Raw genomic sequence first — 24,580 nt, 5'->3', positions numbered from 1 at the left:
CCACACATAAAGCCCTATATCTGACCCCCTGGACTTAACCTATTATGTTCAAGTCCACAGGTGCTTATCTAATGCGGTAATCTTTTATGGGTCACTTCACAGACCAAATTTTGTATAACAAAATTTGCAACATCCATTGGCTTCCTTGTTATCTAACATGCTAGTTACTTTGTCAAAGAAGTCATCAATTGGTTGAACACAATTTCTCATCCATAAAATTATACTCACTCAGCTGTATAAGTATTCTGTTACCATTTCCTTCATTTTCCTAACAAACTGTCCTGAAGTCATTTTCACCCACAATATTTTCAGTATTTTGCTGTCTTACTCTCAGCTGGGACATTTCCGAAATGCAAAGTACAATAACAATATTATTCTATTAAATGTGATCTTGAGAGAACATAATATTTTCTGTGGTATTCTTAACACAACAATGATAAAAAGATCTTTGTTTTGATTGCACCTACCAACATGCATACATTATTATATTACAGTTAATATGTACCGACGGCAGATTTTTGTTCCAATGCTCCCCATTCCCAATTACTTTTACATTGAAGTGATTGAAATCCAAGTGAAGTTTAAATGGCATCAGAAAAACAAATCCTCCGGAATGGATGATATTCATTACGTGGTTGGAGTCAGTATCAGCACAATTACTATATTAAACATTGAATCTTCAGCTGTTCTGGTTCAAGCTAAAACTAAAGGCAAATAATAACCTCCTCACACATTCCCCTGCAGGTATCTCTGTCACTCCTTTAAAATATGCCCCTTCTTTGAACAAGCCCTTAAACATCGCATCTTAATCCGTTTTCATCTGATTACACTCCTTGAGGATGTTCATCTACGTGTTCAATTAATAAAACAACGAGATTGGGAACATTTCTATTCAACCTGTCAAAGGAATTTGGGGGAGGGGGGGTTTAGAAATAGTCAGTGAGGTAAACAAACATAATAGTTCAGTGGCAAATGACAACAGTGCTACCTTCCCAATATTTAACTGAAGGAAATAATGGGTTATCGGGGCTGTATGTTGTGACACCTTGCATGTCATTTTAATATTACACTTATCCCATCCCCCTGGATATTCCGGATTAATAAATTAAGGTTTTGTCAACTAATTACAAATCAATAACATTAGCCAACTCTGAAACACGAAATGCTGAGCATTGGGATCCAGACATCACGGACAATTGGCCTCAGTCCCCCGCTCACATCTGGCAGTGCTCTCTGGCTACGTAGCGTTTTTGAAAGTGGGGAGGCTGAGTGATCACTGATCACAGGCCTTGGGGGTACCCGGCAAGGGAGTGGAGCAACTGAGTGGGGGGAGGGTGTGGGAGGTGGGTGTCCCCCCTCCCACGGTAGGGACGTTTTGAAATTTGATGTATTAAATTCATGTTTTAGTGCATTGTTGAAGTATGATTTCAATCTTTTTTGTTTGAAGTATTTTTATGGGGTAACTTTTTCCACACAAAGGGTGGTGGGTGTGAATGGAACAAGCTGCCATATAGCTGGCAGGTAGTTGAGGCAGGGACTATCCCAACAGTTAGACTGATACATAGATAGGACAGGTTTGGAGGGATATGGGTATACGTAGCTGGGACATGTTGGCGGGTGTGGGCAAGTTGCGCCGAAGGGCCTGTTTCACACTGTATCACTCTATGACTACATTATACCTCCGCCATGCATGAATGCTTCAAAATCAAGTGGTCGAGTTTTATTGCCATATACTCAAGAATAGAAACATAGAAAATAGGTGCAGGGATAGGCCATTCGGCCCTTCGAACCAGCACTGCCATTCAATATGATCATGGCTGTTCATCTAAAATCAGTACCTCTTTCCTGTTTTTCCCCATATCCCTTGATTTTGCTAGCCCCAAGAGCTAAATGTAACTCTCTCTTGACTTGACGAATAAAACTTGACTTGTCTCTTGAAAACATCCAGTGAATTGGCCTCCACTGCCTTCTGTGGCAGAGAATTCCAGATTCACAACTCTCTGCGTGAAGAAAGTTTGTCCTTATCTTAGTCCTAACTGGCCTACCCTTTATTCTTAATACCCTTATTCAGAGAGTGGTAACTGTGACCCCTGGTTCTGAACTTCCCCAACATCGGGAACATTTTTCCTGCAGTTACAGTAAGTGAAAATCTAGAAGGCAAGCAGGATGCTTTCTCCAACCACCCCCATTTGATGGCCATTATCTTCCACCGTTTCTACCCAGTGCTTGGTATTTACTTCCAGCAGCCACTGGTTGTCCTCCAGGATGCACCGAGCCGCAGCCTGATCCATGCCGGTCACCTGGGCGAATTCGGCACAGAGACTCTCACGGCAGCGGCGCAACGCTTCCGACGGCCCGGGATTCTTACACTGAGGCTGCTCCATGGCCGGAGGTGCAGTGAGCGACTCGCCAGCCCGGCAAACACTTGCTAGCCCAGAAAACACTCGCCAGCCCGGCAAACACTCGCCAGCTCCGGCTCCCCGTCCGCATCTGTCCCCATCGCTGCTTCTGCTTCCATCCCTCCCTCAGCCCCGGCTCTCCAACACCCGTGGCCCATGCAGTTGGAAATTTTCGTTGATCACAGAATTTCTCATGACAGAGCGTGAGAAATTTGTGATCAGCATGAGAGCGTGAGAATTTGTCGAAAAGCTGTGCCTCATCTGGGCACCCACATTTCTTTCTTCCACCTATATTCCTTCCTCTGGCTTCACAATTCACACCTCATCTATCCTTATATCACACCTTCTGTCTCAAGACATCACTTGAGAATTAAGGGACAGAAGTTTAGGGGTAACATGAGGGGGAACTTCTTTACTCAGAGAGTGGTAACTGTGTGGAATGAGCTTCCAGTGGAAGTGGTGGAGGCAGGTTCGATTTTATCATTTAAAAATATATTGGATAGGTATATGGACGGGAAAGGAATGGAGGGTTATGGTCTGAGTGCAGGTATATGGGACTAGGGGAGAATAAGTGTTCGGCACGGACTAGAAGGGCCGAGTTGGCCTGTTTCCGTGCTGTAATTGTTGTATGGTTATATATGGTCTTTCCCCCCTCTGGCCTTTGTCCAACCATCTAGCTATTCTAAAAATCCCTAAACTGTATCCACCTGCCTAGCCTTCTACCTTTCTCTCCCCACCCCCCACTACAATCCGTCTAAAGAAGGGTTCCCACACGAAACGCCGCCTGACCCAAAGTGTTGGAGTAACTCAGCGGGTCAGGGTTTCTGGAGAAAAAGAGTAAGTGACGTTTTAGGGTCAAAACCCTTCCTCAGTCGTGACCCGAAACGTCACCTGTTCTTCTTCTCCAAAGATTCTGCGTGGATCACTGTTATTCCAGTACTGTGTCTTTCTTCGAAAACCAGCATCTGCAGTTCCTTGTGTCTACAGTATTCAAACTGGGTCGGCAAGGACAAGGTGGGCCGAAGGGACTGTTTTAAGGTACACAAAAATGCTGGAGAAACTCAGCGGGTGCAGCAGCATCTATGGAGCAAAGGAAATAGGCGACGTTTCGGGCCGAAACCCTTCTTCAGACCATCTGTTTCAATGCTCGTACTCCCTCAGCACTGCCCCGCCCATAACGCGGCGCTCCCTCACCGTAATGGCGACGTCGTCATCGTACAGGATGAGCGCGCTGTAGATGCAGGCGAGCTCGGCCTCGGAAGCCATGGCGACGCCGCAGCCACCGGGACACAAACACCGGGAGCGAAGCGGGAGGCCTCACAGACATGCGCAACAACGCCTCCATGTTTGTGCGGGGCAGCCGCCGTCATCTTTCACGGAGCAACTCCGTCAACAATAAACGCCGCCATGTTTGTGCGGGGCAGCCGCCGCCACCCTCACGGGGCATCTCCGTCAACAATAAACGCCGCCATGTTTGTGCGCGGCAGCCGCCACTATCTTCCACGGAGCGTCTCCGTCAACGATAAACGCCGCCATGTTTGTGCGGGGCAGCCGCCGCCATCCCTCACGGGGCATCTCCGTCAACAATAAACGCCGCCATGTTTGTGCGGGGCAGCCGCCACTATCTTCCACGGAGCGTCTCCGTCAACGATAAACGCCGCCATGTTTGTGCGGGGCAGCCGCCGCCATCTTCCACGGAGCGTCCCCGTCAACGATAAACGCCGCCATGTTTGTGCGGGGTGAGCAACATTGCAGCACGTTCGGAAAGGGTCTCGACCAAAACGTCACCTATTCCTTCTCTCCAGAGAATGTCCCGCTGAGTTACTAAAGCTTTTTGTGTCTATCTTCATTGCAGCACGAGACCTGGGTATAGCAATGTTACAAAATTTTGAGATTTTAAAAATCGTCTGCAATTTATCCCATCAGATAAAGCATAAAAAGAAGTTTAATTTGACACCAAATTCACTTTCATATCTCAAGTATTAAAAAAGTTTGGCCATTTTCATACTCGGAAATTAGCATCTTGTTCCCTATTGATTTTCTATGGACATAATAAAAAAGCTGTGATCGTGGACAGTCAAAAGCCCATAACTTTCTTAAAAATTAAGAGAACTGAATGAAATTTTCAGTTATCATAGATTGAAGCATTCTGAAACAAATATAAAACAATCTTACTTGGATGACCTCAAATTAAAGCATATAATTAGTTAGTTACCCAATTGTAGCTAATTCCAAACTTCAATTACTAGATCTAAACATCTATCCATTTCTTAAGAAAAGATTTTTAAATAGCCTAAATGTCCAAATAACATTCACATAGAATTCACAATAAAACATGATTTTTAAATCTCATTGACATTAATTTATAGGCCAAATGGAAGGAATTTAGTGTTCAATTGCTGTAAATTATTGGCCATTTAAATCAGCTTTCGAGTGGGATCCTGTGGAACTCTGTGGAACGCGCTGGTTTAGAACGTTCCCATTGCGGTGAATTTGTACCCCAAATGCCCAGAAAAATACTGCGGGATTTAATGGGGCCCCAAATTAGCTACTCACAACATAAAACTTTGTATAAAGGGATCTTAAGAAGCGCTTTTTAATGTAAAAATAAACAACCTACCTTCCGTTGTCCCCTGTATGAGATCCGCCCCGTTGTCGGCGGTCGCGGGTTTAGAGGATAATTTTTAACCTACTATAATAATTAAATTAACCAATTAAATGTAAAAATAACTCCAGCGATCGAACCTCCAAGCGATTTTTCGTCAGCAACTAAGTAGGCTGAACAACCTCGATTTGAATAGCCTAGGGAAAATCGCGTTTTAAACCCGCCCCCCTCTCAACGGCGCCAAAATCGCGCACACGGGCTTGGACAGATCTGCAGCGACGCTTAAGGTAGGTTTTGCAACATACCTACTGGGTATCCTTGTACATCAGTCACAGAAAGTAAGCAGGTACACAAAAATACTGGAGAAACTCAGTGGGTGCAGCAGCATCTATGGACCCGAAACGTTGCCTGTTTCCTTCGCTCCATAGATGCTGCTGCACCCGCTGAGTTTCTCCAGCATTTTTGTGTACCTTCGATTTTCCAGCATCTGCAGTTCCTTCTTAAACAGAAAGTAAGCATGCAGGTACAGCAGGCAGTGGAGAAAGCTAATGGCATGTTGGCCTTCATAACAAGAGGATTTGGGTATAGGGGATGTGCACGTAAGGTCACTGGGTCATAGGGCTTGACGCACGGAGCCGCTCAATCCATCTGGAGGACATCCGTAACTTCAGGTATATGTTATTAATGCAAGAAACCCGTACTTTCCTACCTGTTAAAAACCGCCAAAATGTTGAATTTTTGTGCTGTAAAAAATCGGGGTAAGCGTGAGAGACATGTACCCAACTTCAGAATTCCAAAAGTGAAGCGAAATGAAGGTAAAGAGAAGCGAGAGCTGAAGGGACAACAACAGCTAAAGTGCTTGGTGAACATTGGCCGTGCAGATATCGGAATTGAAAATGTTAGGAATTATCGCGTTTGCTCACTGCATTTCATCAACAGGAAGGCATTATTTGTGGGTTTTTCGTGATTCCTTTGGCATCTAAAAAGTCTCAGAAGTGATAAATCTGGCTGTAAATTTTGCTTCAGAGGCGTTTTCTTTTTGTATGTAAAAACCCACTTGAGAACCATGGGCGATTTTAACATTTTACAGCCAGATTTATCACTTCTGAAACTTTTTAGATGCCAAAGGAATCAAGAAAAAACACAAATAATGCCTTAGTTGATGAAATGCAGTGAGCAAACGGCCAATGTCGTCAAGCACTTTGCTGTTGTTGTTCCTTCAGCTCTCGCTTCTATCTACCGTAATTTCTCCTCACTTTTGGAATTCTGAAGGAGGCTAAATGTCTCTCACGCTTATCCCGATTTCCATAATTATTTACAGCGCATGAATTGACAATTTCGGCGGGTTTTAACGGGCCCGCTACGCTGGAAACAATGGTAAGTACTTACCTGCAGTTCATCGCGTGTACTCCACTTGGCGTAGCGCAGCAACAGTACGGGTCATGGGTCGTGACCCGACTGCCGTGAAACCTCCCTATATGAGCAAGGAGGTCCTTCTGCAGTTGGACAGAGTATTGTGTGCAGTTTTGGTCTAATTTGAGGAAGGACATTATAGGATGGTTGCATGTAAGATCATCGGGTCAAAGGGCGTGATGCACGGAGCAGCTCAATCCTTTTGGAGGACATGGCAGCTTCCGGCATACACTGTTAACACACGAAAAGCGTACTTTCTTACCTGTTAAAAACTGCCGAACTGGTCAATTTTTGCGCTGTAAATAATTGTGGAGGGTGACTGAGCGCTCTGAACCAAATGCTCTAGTATCTTTGCTCTGAACCCGAGCACCAAGGTGTAAGCGGCCGAATGAGTGCATCCCTCGGGACAGCCCCTACTCTCCCCCGGGTGTCAGCGCTGTCCGCCCTCCGCCCACCCTCTCCGTGTGCGGCCGCACTATCATGGGCTGTGGGTCGGCAGCGCCCACGCAAGGTGCCGGGTGGAGAGGGGCCGCGACTATGGGCAGTGGACACACGGGGACGAAAACCTGGCAATGTCCCTGTCAGCTGCAGCAGAGTTGGGGACAGTCTGGTCCTTCCGCCCACCCAGTCACTGACGGCGCTGCACCGGCACCCTGACCTCCCCCTCCCCCCACCCCTGGCCGTGGGGATAGACGGCCCGGGGTCCGCGAGTGTGAAACCAGTCAGCGTGGAGTCCGGATGCTGGGACAGAAGAAGTCTGTCTGTACTGGCAGCCATAGTAAATGCTTACCTGACGTTCACCACGTGTACTCCAGAAGGCGTTGCGTGGCAACAGTACGGGTCACGGGTCATGACCTCGACTGCTGTGCAACCTCCCTATTGCTATTGAGGGAGTGCAGCGTAGGTTCATCAGGTTAATTCCCGGGATGGCAGGACTGTCATATGATGAAAGAATGGAATGACTGGGCTTGTATTCACTAGAATTTAGAAGGATGAGAGGATATCTTATATCTTATCTATATCTATCTATCTATCTATCTATCTATCTATCTATCTATCTATCTATCTATCTATCTATCTATCTATCTATCTATCTATCATCTATCTATCTATCTATCTATCTATCTATCTATCTATCTATCTATCTATCTATCTATCTATCTATCTATATCTATCTATCTATCTATCTATCTATCTATCTATCTATCTATCTATCTTCTATCTATCTATCTATCTATCTATCTATCTATCTATCTATCTATCTATCTATCTATCTATCTATCTATCTATCTATCTATCTTCTATTTATCTATCTATCTATCTTCTATCTATCTATCTATCTATCTATCTATCTATCTATCTATCTATCTATCTATCTATCTATCTATCTATCTATCTATCTTCTATCTATCTTCCATCTATCTATCTATCTATCTATCTATCTATCTATCTATCTATCTATCTATCTATCTATCTATCTATCTATCTATCTATCTATCTATCTATCTATCTATCTATCTATCTATCTATCTATCTATCTATCTCTATTAATATATAAAACTCTCGCCCAAAATTCCGAAACGGAACTCCGTCCGGCTGTCACATTTCTTCCATTGATTCCCTGCAACTCCGAAACTGGACGCAGAATCGCCGACATCTTTTCCATTTCGGTAGAGATTTCACTTTTCTTTCTAAGTATCCGCTCCTCATTACATTCCGTCGTGTTTAAGTACACGTTTTTAATCAAATCCTTCCCCCCCCCCCCCCAATATTTCAAAACTAAACAGGCTTCACACCCACAGAACCTTCACCAGCCCCAGCCCCTGCTGAACGTTCCATCGTGTGATGTCACAATGCCCAATCTTCACATATGTCCAATCGGAATGGATCCATTTACATATGCCTATGCAGGAGCCCAAGCCAATGGTGAACGTTCCATGGTGTGATGTCACAATGCCCAATGCTCAAAGACATCGTTGCCATAGAGAGGGAGTACAGAGAAGGTTCACCAGGCTGATTCCTGTTATGTCAGAACTTTCATATGAAGAAAGACTGGATAGACTCGCCTTGTAATCGCTAGATTTTAGAAGATTGAGGGGGTATCTTATAGAGACGTTTAAAATTCTTAAGGGGTTGGACAGGCTAGATGCAGGAAGATTGTTCCGGATGTTGGGGAAGACCAGAACAAGGGGTCAAAGTTTAAGGATAAGGGGGAACGCTGAATCGCCGACATCTTTTCCATTTTGGTAGAGATTTCTCTTTTCTTTCTAAGTATCCGTTCCTCATTACATTTCGACGTGTTTAAGTGTACGTTTTTAATCAAATCCTAACCCCCCCCCCCCCCCAATATTTCAAAACTAAACTGGCTTCACACCCACAGAACCTTCACCAGCACCAGCCCCTGCTGAGCGTTCCATCGTGTGATGTCACAATGCCCAATCTTCACATATGTCCAATCGGAATGGATTCATTTACATATGCCTATGCAGGAGCCCCAGCCAATGGTGAACGTTCAAACGTGTGATGTCACAATGCCCAGTGCTCATAGACATCGTTGCCATAGTGACAGTACAGAGAGTCAGATGTGGGCCGAGGAGCCTTCAAGACAACATGAGATGTTCCCATATTGTGTGAAAATATTTACGTCATTCACCCCTGAACCTCGATAAGAACACCACCTGCACATCTTAATTAAATTAGAGAAAAACGGAAAAGAGGTCGGGCATTTACACTTTTAAGGCTCTGTGTGTGTCGAAGCTTCGTGTGTGTGATGCCACACCGCTAACCCCCCCTCCCCCCCCCCCACAGTTTTTCAAATAAAAACTGGCTTCTCACCCATACAAGCAGCCATTTCGGTAGACATTTCACTTTCCCTTCCAGCTGTCCACTCCTCATTACATTTCGTTATGTTTATGTCCATTTTTTTCATTAAATCCTTCTCCTCCACCCCCCCCCCCCCCCTCACTCATTTAAAAACGGCCTTTCGGGAACGGCTCTACTTCGAGGACCACGTCTCCCGTGGGGGCTGCGGGTAGGCAACGGCTGCATTGGGGCATTACACTTTTAAGGCTCTGTGTGTGATACCGCCCCGCCACCCCCCCCCCCCCGCGTTGCCGAGACGGACCCGACTTCGACGACTTCAAGATACGCTATTTTAAGACGGCAGGGACCCGACTTCGACGACCAAATCTCCCCTGGGGGCTACAGGTAGGGAACGGTCTTTATGCACTTTTCCAACTCTGTGTGTGGGGGTGGTTAGTGTGTGTGATGCCGCCCCCCAGTGGGGGCTACGGGTAGGGTACGGCTGCGTTGGGGGATCAGACCCAACGGGTTTGCCATTGGTCGTCGTGTTTAAGTACACATTTTTAATCAAATCCTTCAACCCCCCCCCCCCAATATTTCAAAAATAAACTGACTTCTCACCCATAGAAGCATCACCAGCCCCAGCCCCTGGTGAACGTTCCATCGTGTGATGTCACAATGCCCGATGCTCACAGATGTCCAATCGGAATGGATCCATTTACATATGCCTTTGCAGGAGCACAAGCACTTGGTGAACGTTCCATTGTGTGATGTCACAATGCCCAATGTTCAAATACATTGTTGCCATAGAGGGAGTACAGAGAAGGTTCACCAGACTGATTCCAGGGATGTCAGGACTTTCATATGACGAAAGACTGGATAGACTCGGCTTGTACATGCTAGAATTTAGAAGATTGAGGGGGTATCTTATAGAAACTTACAAAATTCTTAAGGGGTTGGACAGGCTAGATGCAGGAAGATTGTTCCAGATGTTGGGGAAGTCCACAACAAGGGGTCACAGTTTAAGGATAAGAGGTAAATCTTTTAGGTCCGAGATGAGAAAAACATTTTTCACACAGAGAGTGGCGAATCTCTGGAATTCACTGGCACAGAAGGTAGTTGAGGCCTGTTCATTGGCTGTATTTAAGAGGGAGTTAGATGTGGTCCTTGTGGCTAAAGGGATCAGGGGGTATGGAGAGAAGGCAGGTACAGGATACTGAGTTGGATGATCAGCCACGATCATATTGAATGGTGGTGCAGGCTCGAAGGGCCGAATGGCCTACTCCTGCACTTAATTTCAATGGTTCTATGTTTCCCTCTACGCACCCCTCTCCCACCCATCCCTCTCTCCCCCACCCCCCTTCCCTCTCTACGCCACCCCCTTCCTCCTACCCCTCTGTCCCTCTTCCATCACTCCCCCTACCCCTCTCCACCTCCCTCCCCACTCTTCCACCTCTCCCCCTTCCCCCTCCACTCTCCCTCCCCACTCTTTCCCCTCTCTCCCCCACCCCTCTCCCCCTCCCTCCCTCCTCCCCTACCTCCCCATCCTCCCCCTCCCCCACATCTCTCTTCCCATCCCCCTCTCTCACCCCCTACCCCGCTCTCCTTTCCCTCCCAAATCTGTCCCATTTCCCCCCCCTCCTCTCCCCTCCCTCCCCTCTTCACATCCCCCCCCCCTCCCCCCACCTGTGTGTTTGGGGGTTGGTTAATATGAGTTTGATGCCGCAGCCCCCCCTCCCCCCCCCTGCAAAACGCCGTTGGGGAAACAGACCCAACGGGTCTGCACTTGGTCTAGTTAATATATAAAACTCTCGCCCAAGATTCCGAAACGGAACTCCGTCCGGCTGTCACATTTCTTCCATTGATTCCCTGCAACTCCGAAACTGGACGCAGAATCGCCGACATCTTTTCCATTTCGGTAGAGATTTCACTTTTCTTTCTAAGTATCCGCTCCTCATTACATTCCGTCGTGTTTAAGTGTACGTTTTTAATCAAATCCTTCCCCCCCCCCCCCCAATATTTCAAAACTAAACTGGCTTCACACCCACAGAACCTTCACCAGCCCCAGCCCCTGCTGAACGTTCCATCGTGTGATGTCACAATGCCCAATCTTCACATATGTCCAATCGGAATGGATCCATTTACATATGCCTATGCAGGAGCCCAAGCCAATGGTGAACGTTCCATCGTGTGATGTCACAATGCCCAATGCTCAAAGACATCGTTGCCATAGAGAGGGAGTACAGAGAAGGTTCACCAGGCTGATTCCTGTTATGTCAGAACTTTCATATGAAGAAAGACTGGATAGACTCGCCTTGTAATCGCTAGATTTTAGAAGATTGAGGGGGTATCTTATAGAGACGTTTAAAATTCTTAAGGGGTTGGACAGGCTAGATGCAGGAAGATTGTTCCGGATGTTGGGGAAGACCAGAACAAGGGGTCAAAGTTTAAGGATAAGGGGGAACGCTGAATCGCCGACATCTTTTCCATTTTGGTAGAGATTTCTCTTTTCTTTCTAAGTATCCGTTCCTCATTACATTTCGACGTTTTTAAGTGTACGTTTTTAATCAAACCCTAACCCCCCCCCCCCCCAATATTTCAAAACTAAACTGGCTTCACACCCACAGAACCTTCACCAGCACCAGCCCCTGCTGAGCGTTCCATCGTGTGATGTCACAATGCCCAATCTTCACATATGTCCAATCGGAATGGATTCATTTACATATGCCTATGCAGGAGCCCCAGCCAATGGTGAACATTCCATCGTGTGATGTCACAATGCCCAGTGCTCATAGACATCGTTGCCATAGTGACAGTACAGAGAGTCAGATGTGGGCCGAGGAGCCTTCAAGACAACATGAGATGTTCCCATATTGTGTGAAAATATTTACGTCATTCACCCCTGAACCTCGATAAGAACACCACCTGCACATCTTAATTAAATTAGAGAAAAACGGAAAAGAGGTCGGGCATTTACACTTTTAAGGCTCTGTGTGTGTCGAAGCTTCGTGTGTGTGATGCCGCACCGCTAACCCCCCCACCACCCCCCCCCCGCGTTGCCGAGACGGACCCGACTTCGACGACTTCAAGATACGATATTTTAAGACGGCAGGGACCCGACTTCGACGACCAAATCTCCCCTGGGGGCTACAGGTAGGGAACGGTCTTTATGCACTTTTCCAACTCTGTGTGTGGGGGTGGTTAGTGTGTGTGAGGCGCCCGCCCCCCCCCCCCCCCCCCCAGTGGGGGCTACGGGTAGGGAACGGCTGCGTTGGGGGATCAGACCCAACGGGTTTGCCATTGGTCGTCGTGTTTAAGTGCACGTTTTTAATCAATCCTAACCCACCCCCCCCCCCCCAATATTTCACAACTAAACTGGCTTCTCACCCATAGAAGCAGCACCAGCCCCAGCCCCTGGTGAACGTTCCATCGTGTGATGTCACAATGCCCAATGTTCAAATACATCGTTGCCATAGAGGGAGTACAGAGAAGGTTCACCAGACTGATTCCTGGGATGTCAGGACTTTCATATGACGAAAGACTGGATAGACTCGGCTTGTACATGCTAGAATTTAAAAGATTGAGGGGGTATCTTATAGAAACTTACAAAATTCTTAAGGGGTTGGACAGGCTAGATGCAGGAAGATTGTTCCAGATGTTGGGGAAGTCCAGAACAAGGGGTCACAGTTTAAGGATAAGGGGTAAATCTTTTAGGACCGAGATGAGAAAAACATTTTTAACACAGAGAGTGGTGAATCTCTGGAATTCACTGGCACAGAAGGTAGTTGAGGCCTGTTCATTGGCTGTATTTAAGAGGGAGTTAGATGTGGTCCTTGTGGCTAAAGGGATCAGGGGGTATGGAGAGAAGGCAGGTACAGGATACTGAGTTGGATGATCAGCCACGATCATATTGAATGGTGGTGCAGGCTCGAAGGGCCGAATGGCCTACTCCTGCACTTAATTTCAATGGTTCTATGTTTCCCTCTCCGAAACCCCTCTCCCACCCATCCCTCTCTCCCCCACCCCCCTTCCCTCTCTACGCCACCCCCTTCCTCCTACCCCTCTGTCCCTCTTCCATCACTCCCCCTACCCCTCTCCACCTCCCTCTCCACTCTTTCCCCTCTCTCCCCCAACCCCTCTCCCCCTCCCTCCCTCCTTCCCTACCTCCCCATCCTCCCCCTCCACCACATCTATCTCCCCATCCCCCTCTCTCACCCCCTACCCCGCTCTCCTTTCCCTCCCAAATCTGTCCCATTTCCTCCCCCTCCTCTCCCCTCCCTCCCCTCTTCACATCCCCCCTCCCTCCCCCCACCTGTGTGTTTGGGGGTTGGTTAATATGAGTTTGATGCCGCAGCCCCCCCTCCCCCCCCCCCCCCTGCAAAACGCCGTTGGGGAAACAGACCCAACGGGTCTGCACTTGGTCTAGTTAATATATAAAACTCTCGCCCAAAATTCCGAAACGGAACTCCGTCCGGCTGTCACATTTCTTCCATTGATTCCCTGCAACTCCGAAACTGGACGCAGAATCGCCGACATCTTTTCCATTTCGGTAGAGATTTCACTTTTCTTTCTAAGTATCCGCTCCTCATTACATTCCGTCGTGTTTAAGTACACGTTTTTAATCAAATCCTTCCCCCCCCCCCCCCAATATTTCAAAACTAAACTGGCTTCACACCCACAGAACCTTCACCAGCCCCAGCCCCTGCTGAACGTTCCATCGTGTGATGTCACAATGCCCAATCTTCACATATGTCCAATCGGAATGGATCCATTTACATATGCCTATGCAGGAGCCCCAGCCAATGGTGAACGTTCCATCGTGTGATGTCACAATGCCCAATGCTCAAAGACATCGTTGCCATAGAGAGGGAGTACAGAGAAGGTTCACCAGACTGATTCCTGTTATGTCAGAACTTTCATATGAAGAAAGACTGGATAGACTCGCCTTGTAATCGCTAGATTTTAGAAGATTGAGGGGGTATCTTATAGAGACGTTTAAAATTCTTAAGGGGTTGGACAGGCTAGATGCAGGAAGATTGTTCCGGATGTTGGGGAAGACCAGAACAAGGGGTCAAAGTTTAAGGATAAGGGGGAACGCTGAATCGCCGACATCTTTTCCATTTTGGTAGAGATTTCTCTTTTCTTTCTAAGTATCCGTTCCTCATTACATTTCGACGTGTTTAAGTGTACGTTTTTAATCAAATCCTAACCCCCCCCCCCCCCCAATATTTCAAAACTAAACTGGCTTCACACCCACAGAACCTTCACCAGCACCAGCCCCTGCTGAGCGTTCCATCGTGTGATGTCACAATGCCCAATCTTCACATATGTCCAATCGGAATGGATTCATTTACATATGCCTATGCAGGAGCCCAAGCCAATGGTGAACGTTCCATCGTGTGATGTCACAATGCCCAATGCTCAAAGACATCGTTGCCATAGAGAGGGATTACAGAGAAGGTTCACCAGACTGATTCCTGTTATGTCAGAACTTTCACCATTTAAAAGTGTAATGCCCCAACGCAAAAGTGTAATGCCTCCTCCCCCCCCCCCCCCCCCCCCCCCCAGTTTTTCAAAAATAAACTGGCTTCACAACCATACAAGCAGCCACTTCGGTAGACATTTCACTTTCCCTTCCAGCTATCCACTCCTCATTACATTTCGTTATGTTTATGTCCATTTTTTCCATTAAAACCTTCTCCTCCCCCCCCCCCCCCTTAAACTCATTTTGTCGCCTCCTGCTGGCCAGCGACCATAACAGCTGCTGGCGCCCGCAGCACAACCTCACGCGACGCCATTTAAAAACGGCCTTTCGGGAACGGCTCTACTTCGAGGACCACGTCTCCCGTGAGGGCTGCGGGTAGGCAACGGCTGCGTTGGGGCATTACACTTTTAAGGCTCTGTGTGTGGGGATGCTTCGTGTGTGTGATGCCGCCCCGCCCCCCCCCCCCCCCCCCCCCGCGTTGCCGAGACGGACCCGACTTCGACGACTTCAAGATACGCTATTTTAAGACGGCCGGAACCCGACTTCGACGACCACGTCTCCCCTGGGGGCTACAGGTAGGGAACGGTCTTTATACACTTTTCCAACTCTGTGTGTGGGGGTGGTTAGTGTGTGTGATGCCGCCCCCCCCCCCCCCAGTGGGGGCTACGGGTAGGGTACGGCTGCGTTGGGGGATCAGACCCAACGGGTTTGCCATTGGTCGTCGTGTTTAAGTGCACGTTTTTAATCAAATCCTTCAACCCCCCCCCCCCAATATTTCAAAAATAAACTGACTTCTCACCCATAGAAGCATCACCAGCCCCAGCCCCTGGTGAACGTTCCATCGTGTGATGTCACAATGCCCGATGCTCACAGATGTCCAATCGGAATGGATCCATTTACATATGCCTTTGCAGGAGCACAAGCACTTGGTGAACGTTCCATTGTGTGATGTCACAATGCCCAATGTTCAAATACATTGTTGCCATAGAGGGAGTACAGAGAAGGTTCACCAGACTGATTCCAGGGATGTCAGGACTTTCATATGACGAAAGACTGGATAGACTCGGCTTGTACATGCTAGAATTTAGAAGATTGAGGGGGTAGCTTATAGAAACTTACAAAATTCTTAAGGGGTTGGACAGGCTAGATGCAGGAAGATTGTTCCAGATGTTGGGGAAGTCCACAACAAGGGGTCACAGTTTAAGGATAAGAGGTAAATCTTTTAGGTCCGAGATGAGAAAAACATTTTTCACACTGAGAGTGGCGAATCTCTGGAATTCACTGGCACAGAAGGTAGTTGAGGCCTGTTCATTGGCTGTATTTAAGAGGGAGTTAGATGTGGTCCTTGTGGCTAAAGGGATCAGGGGGTATGGAGAGAAGGCAGGTACAGGATACTGAGTTGGATGATCAGCCACGATCATATTGAATGGTGGTGCAGGCTCGAAGGGCCGAATGGCCTACTCCTGCACTTAATTTCAATGGTTCTATGTTTCCCTCTACGCACCCCTCTCCCACCCATCCCTCTCTCCCCCACCCCCTTCCCTCTCTACGCCACCCCCTTCCTCCTACCCCTCTGTCCCTCTTCCATCACTCCCCCTACCCCTCTCCACCTCCCTCCCCACTCTTCCACCTCTCCCCCTTCCCCCTCCACTCTCCCTCCCCACTCTTTCCCCTCTCTCACCACCCCTCTCCCCCTCCCTCCCTCCTCCCCTACCTCCCCATCCTCCCCCTCCCCCACATCTCTCTTCCCATCCCCCTCTCTCACCCCCTACCCTGCTCTCCTTTCCCTCCCAAATCTGTCCCATTTCCTCCACCTCTTCACATCCCCCCCCCTCCCCCCACCTGTGTGTTTGGGGGTTGGTTAATATGAGTTTGATGCCGCAGCCCCCCCTCCCCCCCCCCCCCTGCAAAACGCTGTTGGGGAAACAGACCCAACGGGTCTGCACTTGGTCTAGTCTATTATATAAAACTCTCGCCCCATCCGTCCGGCTGGCGTCCGGATCCCTTCCTGCCTTTCGATTCGTTCCCGCCGTGCGATGTCACAATGCCCGATGCTCGCAGACGTCCAATCGCAATGCCCCACGCTCGCAGACGTCCAATCGGAACGGATCCATTTACATGTACGGCTTCCGGCCGCATTTCTTCCTTTGATTCCCTGCAACTCCGAAACCGGACGCAGAATCGCAGACGTCTTTTCCATTTCGGTAGAAATTTCACTTTTCTTTCTAAGTATCCGCACCTCATTACATTTCGTCGTGTTTAAGTACACGTTTTTACTCAAATCCTTCCCCCCCCCCCCCCAATATTTCAAAACTAAACTGGCTTCTCACCCACAGAAGCTGCACCAGCCCCAGCCCATGCTGAACGTTCCATCGTGTGATGTCACAATGCCCAATGTTCACATATGTCCAATCGGAATGGATTCATTTACATATGCCTATGCAGGAGCCCCAGCCAATGGTGAACGTTCCATCGTGTGATGTCACAATGCCCAATGCTCAAAGACATCGTTGCCATAGAGAGGGAGTACAGAGAAGGTTCACCAGACTGATTCCTGGAATGTCAGTACTTTCAAATGAAGAAAGACTGGCTAGACTCGCCTTGTACTCGCTAGATTTTAGAAGATTAAGGGGGTTTCTTATAGAAACGTATAAAATTCTTAAGGGGTTGGACGGGCTAGATGCAGGAAGATTGTTCCGGATGTTGGGGAAGACCAGAACAAGGGGTCAAAGTTTAAGGATAAGGGAGAAAGCTGAATCGCCGACATCTTTTCCATTTCGGTAGAGATTTCACTTATCTTTCTAAGTATCCGCTCCTCATTACATTTCGTCGTGTGCACTTTTTTAAACAAATCCCCCCCCCCAATATTTCAAAAATAAACTGGCTTCTCACCCATAGAAACATCACCAGCCCCAGCCCCTGGTGAACGTTCCATCGTGTGATGTCACTATGCCCAATGCTCAAATACATCGTTGCAATAGAGGGAGTACAGAGAAGGTTCACCAGACTGATTCCTGGGTTGTCAGGACTTTCATATGACGAAAGACTAGATAGACTCGGCTTGTACATGCTAGAATTTAGAAGATTGAGGGGGTATCTTATAGAAACGTACAAAATTCTTAAGGGGTTGGACAGGCTAGATGCAAGAAGATTGTTCCAGATGTTGGGGAAGTCCAGACCAAGGGGTCACAGTTTAAGGATAAGGGGTAAATCTTTTAGGACCGAGATGAGAAAAACATTTTTCACACAGAGAGTGGTGAATCTCTGGAATTCACTGGCACAGAAGGTAGTTGAGGCCTGTTCATTGGCTGTATTTAAGAGGGAGTTAGATGTGGCCCTTGTGGCTAAAGGGATCAGGGGGTATGGAGAGAAGGCAGGTACAGGATACTGAGTTGGATGATCAGCCACGATCATATTGAATGGTGGTGCAGGCTCGAAGGGCCGAATGGCCTACTCCTGCACTTAATTTCAATGGTTCTATGTTTCCCTCTCTGCACCCCTCTCCCTCTCCCACCCATTCCTCTCTCCCCCACCCCCCTTCCCTCTCTACGCCACCCCCTTCCCTCTCTCCACCCGCCCCCTTCCTCCTACCCCTCTGTCCCTCTTCCATCACTCCCCCTACCCCTCTCCACCTCCCTCCCCACTCTTCCACCTCTCCCCCTTCCCCCTCCACTCTCCCTCCCCACTCTTTCCCCTCTCTCCCCCACCCCTCTCCCCCTCCCTCCCTCCTCCCCAACCTCCCCATCCTCCCCCTCCCCCACATCTCTCTCCCCATCCCCCTCTCTCACCCCCTACCCCGCTCTCCTTTCCCTACCAAATCTGTCCCGTTTCCTCCACCTCCTCTCCCCTCCCTCCCCTCTTCACATCCCCCCTCCCCCAACCTGTGTGTTTGGGGGGTGGTTATTGTGAGTTTGATGCCGCATACCCCCCTCCCCCCCCGCCCCCCGCAAAACGCCATTGGGGAAACAGACCCAACGGGTCTGCACTTGGTCTAGTTATATATTAAAACTCTCGCCCCATCCGTCCGACATCCGTCCGGCTGCCTTTCTGCCTTTCGATTCGTTCCCGCCGTGCGATGTCACAATGCCCGATGCTCGCAGACGTCCAATCGCAATGCCCGACGCTCGCAGACGTCCAATCGGAATGGATCCATTTACATGTACGGCTTCCGGCCGCATTTCTGCCTTTGATTCCCTGCAACTCCGAAACCAGACGCAGATTCGCCGACGTCTTTTCCATTTCGGTAGAGATTTCACTTTTCTTTCTAAGTATCCGCTCCTCATAACATTTCGTCGTGTTTAAGTACACGTTTTTACTCAAATCCTTCCCCCCCCCCCCCAATATTTCAAAACTAAACTGGCTTCTCACCCACAGAAGCTGCACCTGCCCCAGCCCCTGCAGGAGCCCCAGCCATGGTGAACGTTCCATCGTGTGATGTCACAATGCCCAATGTTCACATATGTCCAATCGGAATGGATTCATTTACATATGCCTATGCAGGAGCCCCAGCCAATGGTGAACGTTCCATCGTGTGATGTCACAATGCCCAATGCTCAAAGACATCGTTGGCATAGAGAGGGAGTACAGAGAAGGTTCACCAGACTGATTCCTGGGATGTCAGAACTTTCATATGAAGAAAAACTGGATAGACTCGCCTTGTACTCGCTAGATTTTAGAAGATTAAGGGGGTATCTTATAGAAACGTATAAAATTCTTAAGGGGTTGGACGGGCTAGATGCAAAAAAAATTGTTCCGGATGTTGGGGAAGACCAGAACAAGGGGTCAATGTTTAAGGATAAGGGGGAAAGCAGAATCGCCGACATCTTTTCCATTTCGGTAGAGATTTCACTTTTCTTTCTAAGTATCCGCTCCTCATTACATTTCGTCGTGTTTAAGTACACGTTTTTTATTTATTTAATTTATTTATTTATTAGAAGTAGACATATTATAAAATGTAGTTACATATTATAGTAAAAAAACTTTTCATATACATCAGTCATACATTATTAAAATTTTCCATTATCAATTGCTTCTGCTTCTAGTGTTTTTATTTTTTATAGAAAGAGGGAGAAAGAGAAGGTAGAAAATTACAAATAAAAAAGGAAGAAAAAAAAACACAACAGAAAAACAAGGGAGGTGGAATGGGTTACCTGTAATACGTCAATGGAGATAGGTTCGTAGGTTATAAAGTATAGCTTTTCATCTGTTCCTGAGTTCAAGTTTCAGTTGGGTCCTCGTGCTGTGCCAATCTATCCCTTCAGATAGTTAATGAATGGAGCTCAAATTTTATGGAAAAGATCTTGTTTGTCCATTAAGACAAGTCTAATTCTTTCTAAGTATAGGGTCTCCGACATTTCCGTAATCCACATTTTAATTGTGGGGGTTGTAGGGCCTTTCCAAAATTTTAATATTAATTTTTTTCTGGTTATTATACTGTAGTTGAGGAAATTTCTTTGGTTTGTTGTGAGTGTTAAGCTTTGTTCTGATATTCCAAGTATTATTAATTTTGTGTCTGGGTCCAGTTTTGTATTAATAACTTCTGAAGTTATTTCAAAAATATCAGTCCAGAAATGCTTAAGTTTTATACAGTTTGCAAACGTATGTGTTAAATTAGCCTCTAGATGTAGACATTTATCACAAATAGGAGAGATTTGTGGGAAGATTCTATTTAGTTTTATTTTAGAGTAGTGTAGTCTATGTAAGACCTTGAATTTATTAAAGTATGTCTGGCATTTAATGAACATTGATGTATTTGTTGTAAACTTTCGTCCCACATATCTTTCGTGATAGGGTGACCTATTTCATTTTCCCATTTGTATCTATATGGTTCGGTCGGTGGTACCTCGGTGTTTAGTAGGGTGTTATAAATATAAGCTATTAGTTTTTCAGTATTAGGATGCTTGTTCAAACATTCATCAAGAATTTCTGATTCCCTATTCCTGTAGACTTGTGTATTAGATTTAACATAATCTCTAATTTGTAGATATCTGAAGAAATTATTTGAGTGCAGTCCATAATTCTGTTGTAACTCTTGAAATGAAAGAAAAGTACCTTTCCCATAAAGATGTCCTATATTTTTGATTCCATAATTTTTCCATTGTGTGAAACCTTTGTCCATAAAGGATGATTTGAATAAAGGATTATTTACAATGGGAAGGCAGAGTGGTATATTATTCAATTTTAAATCTTTTTTATTTGTTTCCAAATTCGTATTCCACTATGTATTATGGGGTTTTCTTTATAGGTTTTTTTGTGCAGTTTTGTGGGGGCAAATATGATCGGTCCAATTTCAAAAGGTAGACAGTCTTCCTTTTCCATCATTAGCCAATCTGGTTGTTGATCCATTTCTTCCAGCCAGAAATTCATGTTTTTAATATGGACTGCCCAAAAATAAAATAAGAAATTTGGCAAAGCCAAACCTCCATTTATCTTTGACTTACATAAATGTTTTTTACTTATTCTATGATTCTTATAATCCCAGACAAAACTTGTAACAATGGAATCGACTTTTTTGAAAAAAAGTTTTGGGATATATCGGAATTAATTGAAGTGGGTACAGCAGTTGCGGTAAAAAAATCATTTTTATAGCAGTTAATTCTCCCAAGCATAGAAATGGGGAGTGTTTTCCAGTATTGAATATTCTATGTAGTTTATTCAGTAAGGGTGGGAAATTTAGTTTAAATAAAGAGGTATATGTCTTAGTTACATAGATTCCTAAGTATTTAAATTTATCTTTAACTATTTTAAAAGGGGATTGTTGTATTGTATGTAAATTGAATTTTGTTATTGGCATGATTTCGCTTTTATTCCAATTAATTCTATATCCCGAAAACTGACCAAATTGAGTTATTAGATTTAATAGGTTTGGAATACTAGTTACTAATTTTGTAATATATATTAGTATATCATCTGCATATAAGGAGATTTTATTCCTTGTGTCTCTAGTATTGTATCCAAATATTCCTGGATGGTTTCTAACGCTTTCTGCTAGGGGTTCGATTGCAAGAGCAAATAATAGTGGGGATAGTGAGCATCCTTGTCTACAGCCTCTAGAGAGATTAAATTTAGTTGATAACATTTTGTTTGTTAATATTCTAGCTGTTGGATTAGAATATAACAATTTAACCCATGTACAGTACTTCTCTCCTAGTTGAAATTTTTCCATCACCGAAAATAAATATGGCCATTTTACCTGGTCAAATGCTTTTTCAGCATCTAACGAGATAATTGCTAGCTCTGCGTTAGGGATTCTATTGGAGTATATAATATTAAATAATCTTCTCAGATTATAAAATGAATACCGTTTGGGGATAAACCCTGTTTGGTCGGGATGTATTAATTTATAACCATATAACCATATAACAATTTGCTGATCACTAAGCTCAATCTATTAGATAGAATTTTAGTTAATATTTTCTGATCAGTATTTAAGAGGGCTATAGCTCTGTATGAACCTGGGTCTTCAAGATCCTTGTCCGTTTTTGGTATAAGTATGCTTGTAGATTCATTTAGAGTTTCTGGGAGTTTCTGTTGAGTATAAAAGCGTATTTGTACATTGTCTGTAGGCGTGGGGAAAGCAAATCATAATTTTTTTTATAACATTCAGAATTTAGACCATCGGGTCCTGCAGACTTTCCGTTTTTTAAGGATTTTATTGATTCTTCAATGTCTTTTATCGTAATTTCAGCCCCTAGCAATTCTCTCTCTTTCTGATCTAGACCCGCAAACTTACAATTCTGTAAAAATGTTTCCATTCCCGTTGATTGTTCTGTTATTTTAGATGAATACAATTTTTGGTAGTATTGTAGAAATCTATCATTAATATCTTTAGGCAGTGTTAATGTTTCTACCTTGTCTGTTCTAATTTTGTATATTGTTTTTTCCCCATCCAATTTGCGAAGTTGACGCGCTAATAGTTTTTGTGGTTTGTCACCAAATTCAAAATTTAATTGTTTTGTATGTTGATAAAGTTTTATAACTTGGTCTGAATATATCTTGTTTAATTTATATTTCAATACTGCAATTTTATTGTGTTTTATCGTGGATGGTGCTGCTGCATTTTCTGTGTCTAATTGCTTTATTTCCATTTCCAGTTTCTGTTGTTTGGCCCTATTCTCTTTATTAAAAAATGATTGGGAAGAAATTAATGCTCCTCGTACAAATGCTTTAAATGTTTCCCAAAGAAGGGAAGCAGAGATTTCAGGGCTATCGTTAGCCTCAAAAAACATTTTAAACTGTTTTACTAGGTATTCATTACATGACTTATCTTTTAAGATTTGGGGATTAAATCTCCATTGTGACTGTGTCTCTGCCATTCCGTTTACTTTGATCATAAATGTTAATGGAGCGTGGTCTGAGATTATGATGTTATGATATTGTGAGTTATAGGTAAATGGGATAAGTTTTGAATCTACTAAAAAATAGTCTATCCTTGAGTAAGTTTTATGTACTGGTGAGTAAAATGAATATTCTCGGCCCGATGGATTTTCAATTCTCCAAACGTCCTTAATATTAGTAGTATTAATGTATGAATTTAAAAATTCACTTGATCGAGATTTTAGTTTTCTTTGAGTTGATGATCTATCCAAACAAGCATCCAATGTGCAATTTAAATCTCCACCGATTATTAAGTTTTGTTGTGTACCTTGTTATTGTTATTGTTAAGAATTCTCTTAAAAAACAGAGGGCTATCAAAATTTGGTCCATACACATTGAGGAGAGTCACCTTTTTTAAGTATAACTCCCCTATTATCACAATATATCTGCCTTCAATGTCTTCTATCGTTGATATATGTTTAAAGGGTATACCTTTACGAATTAATATTGCAACACCTCTAGATTTATGTGAGAATGAAGAGTGGTACGCTTTAGCAATCCATTTTGCTTTCAACCTGTGTTGTGCTTCCTTTTTAAGATGTGTCTCCTGGAGAAATATTATATCTGTTTTCAATGATTTTAAATGAGCTAACACTTTGCCTCTCTTGATAGGTTCATTAATTCCCTTAACATTCCAACTACAGAATTTAATTCCCTCACCCCCAATTTTTATATTCATGTCTTGCATCTTGTGATTAAGTGGTAGAGCAGATGATTCAGCACACTCAACCCTACCTTATACTTGAACATCAGGTAGATGAATTTTAGGTCACGTCTGTTTTCCATCCGAACATATCTCCTTAAATAAAATATGCAATTCCATTCCAATACAAAATATAATATGATATAAGATAAAAAAGGTGATAGCAAATTGGGTTAGTAAGTGTGGAAAGTAAAAAAGAAAAGCAACTACAACTACAATTAGTGCAGTTAGTGATAGCCACCCTAATGTGGCTAAGCATCTATGGACTTCCGTAGCTTTTGGTTTATAAAATTACTAGCTCCGTAATTTCCTTGAAAGGAAAGTTTCCAATTCGATGCATACAATTTGTGGGGGGGGAAAGAAATATTGATTATATTCCATTAATGGTATAATTAGTAGTCTCAAATTGAAATGTTAGTTTTGTATAATATAAACATTTATCAAAGAATAATCAAAAACGAAAACATCAGAGAGAGAGCCACCATACATTTCTCATTATAAAATACCTGAATCACACTTTACTTATATTTCATACTTTTAGTTAATTCTTAAATAATCTAAATAATCTTATTATCATTAGTTAGTGTTAGTTAATATTCTTGATTATTAATAGTTGTTAGAGGTTAGTACTAGAATGCTAGTATTATATATCCGTTGCAGGATATTTACCCAATTCTTATTGCGAATTTTAGGCAACTCTTAAATATAATAGTTTAAAGTTTAGAGTTCCATATCTTCTCTGCGAGATAGCAGTATCCAGGTAGGTGTTAAGTGTTGAATATTTTTCAATCTTCGAC

The 24,580-nt window shown here is 44.7% G+C and overlaps 1 protein-coding gene across 1 annotated transcript in view; it reads right to left on the bottom strand.

The window, feature by feature from the left end:
- Positions 1-3,743, bottom strand: part of LOC116986516 (60S acidic ribosomal protein P1-like) — a 28,173-nt gene extending 24,430 nt beyond the window's left edge. The window contains exon 1 of the mRNA XM_033042143.1: positions 3,594-3,743. Coding sequence (XP_032898034.1) covers positions 3,594-3,665 — 72 coding nt within the window. The 5' untranslated portion in view covers positions 3,666-3,743. The remainder of the gene's footprint in view (positions 1-3,593) is intronic.
- Between the last annotated feature and the right edge of the window lie 20,837 nt (positions 3,744-24,580).

This window comes from Amblyraja radiata, chromosome 23 (genome assembly GCF_010909765.2).
Source record: "Amblyraja radiata isolate CabotCenter1 chromosome 23, sAmbRad1.1.pri, whole genome shotgun sequence".
Classification (NCBI taxonomy): Eukaryota; Metazoa; Chordata; class Chondrichthyes; order Rajiformes; family Rajidae; genus Amblyraja; species Amblyraja radiata.
This window is presented reverse-complemented; position numbering and strand designations above follow the sequence as displayed.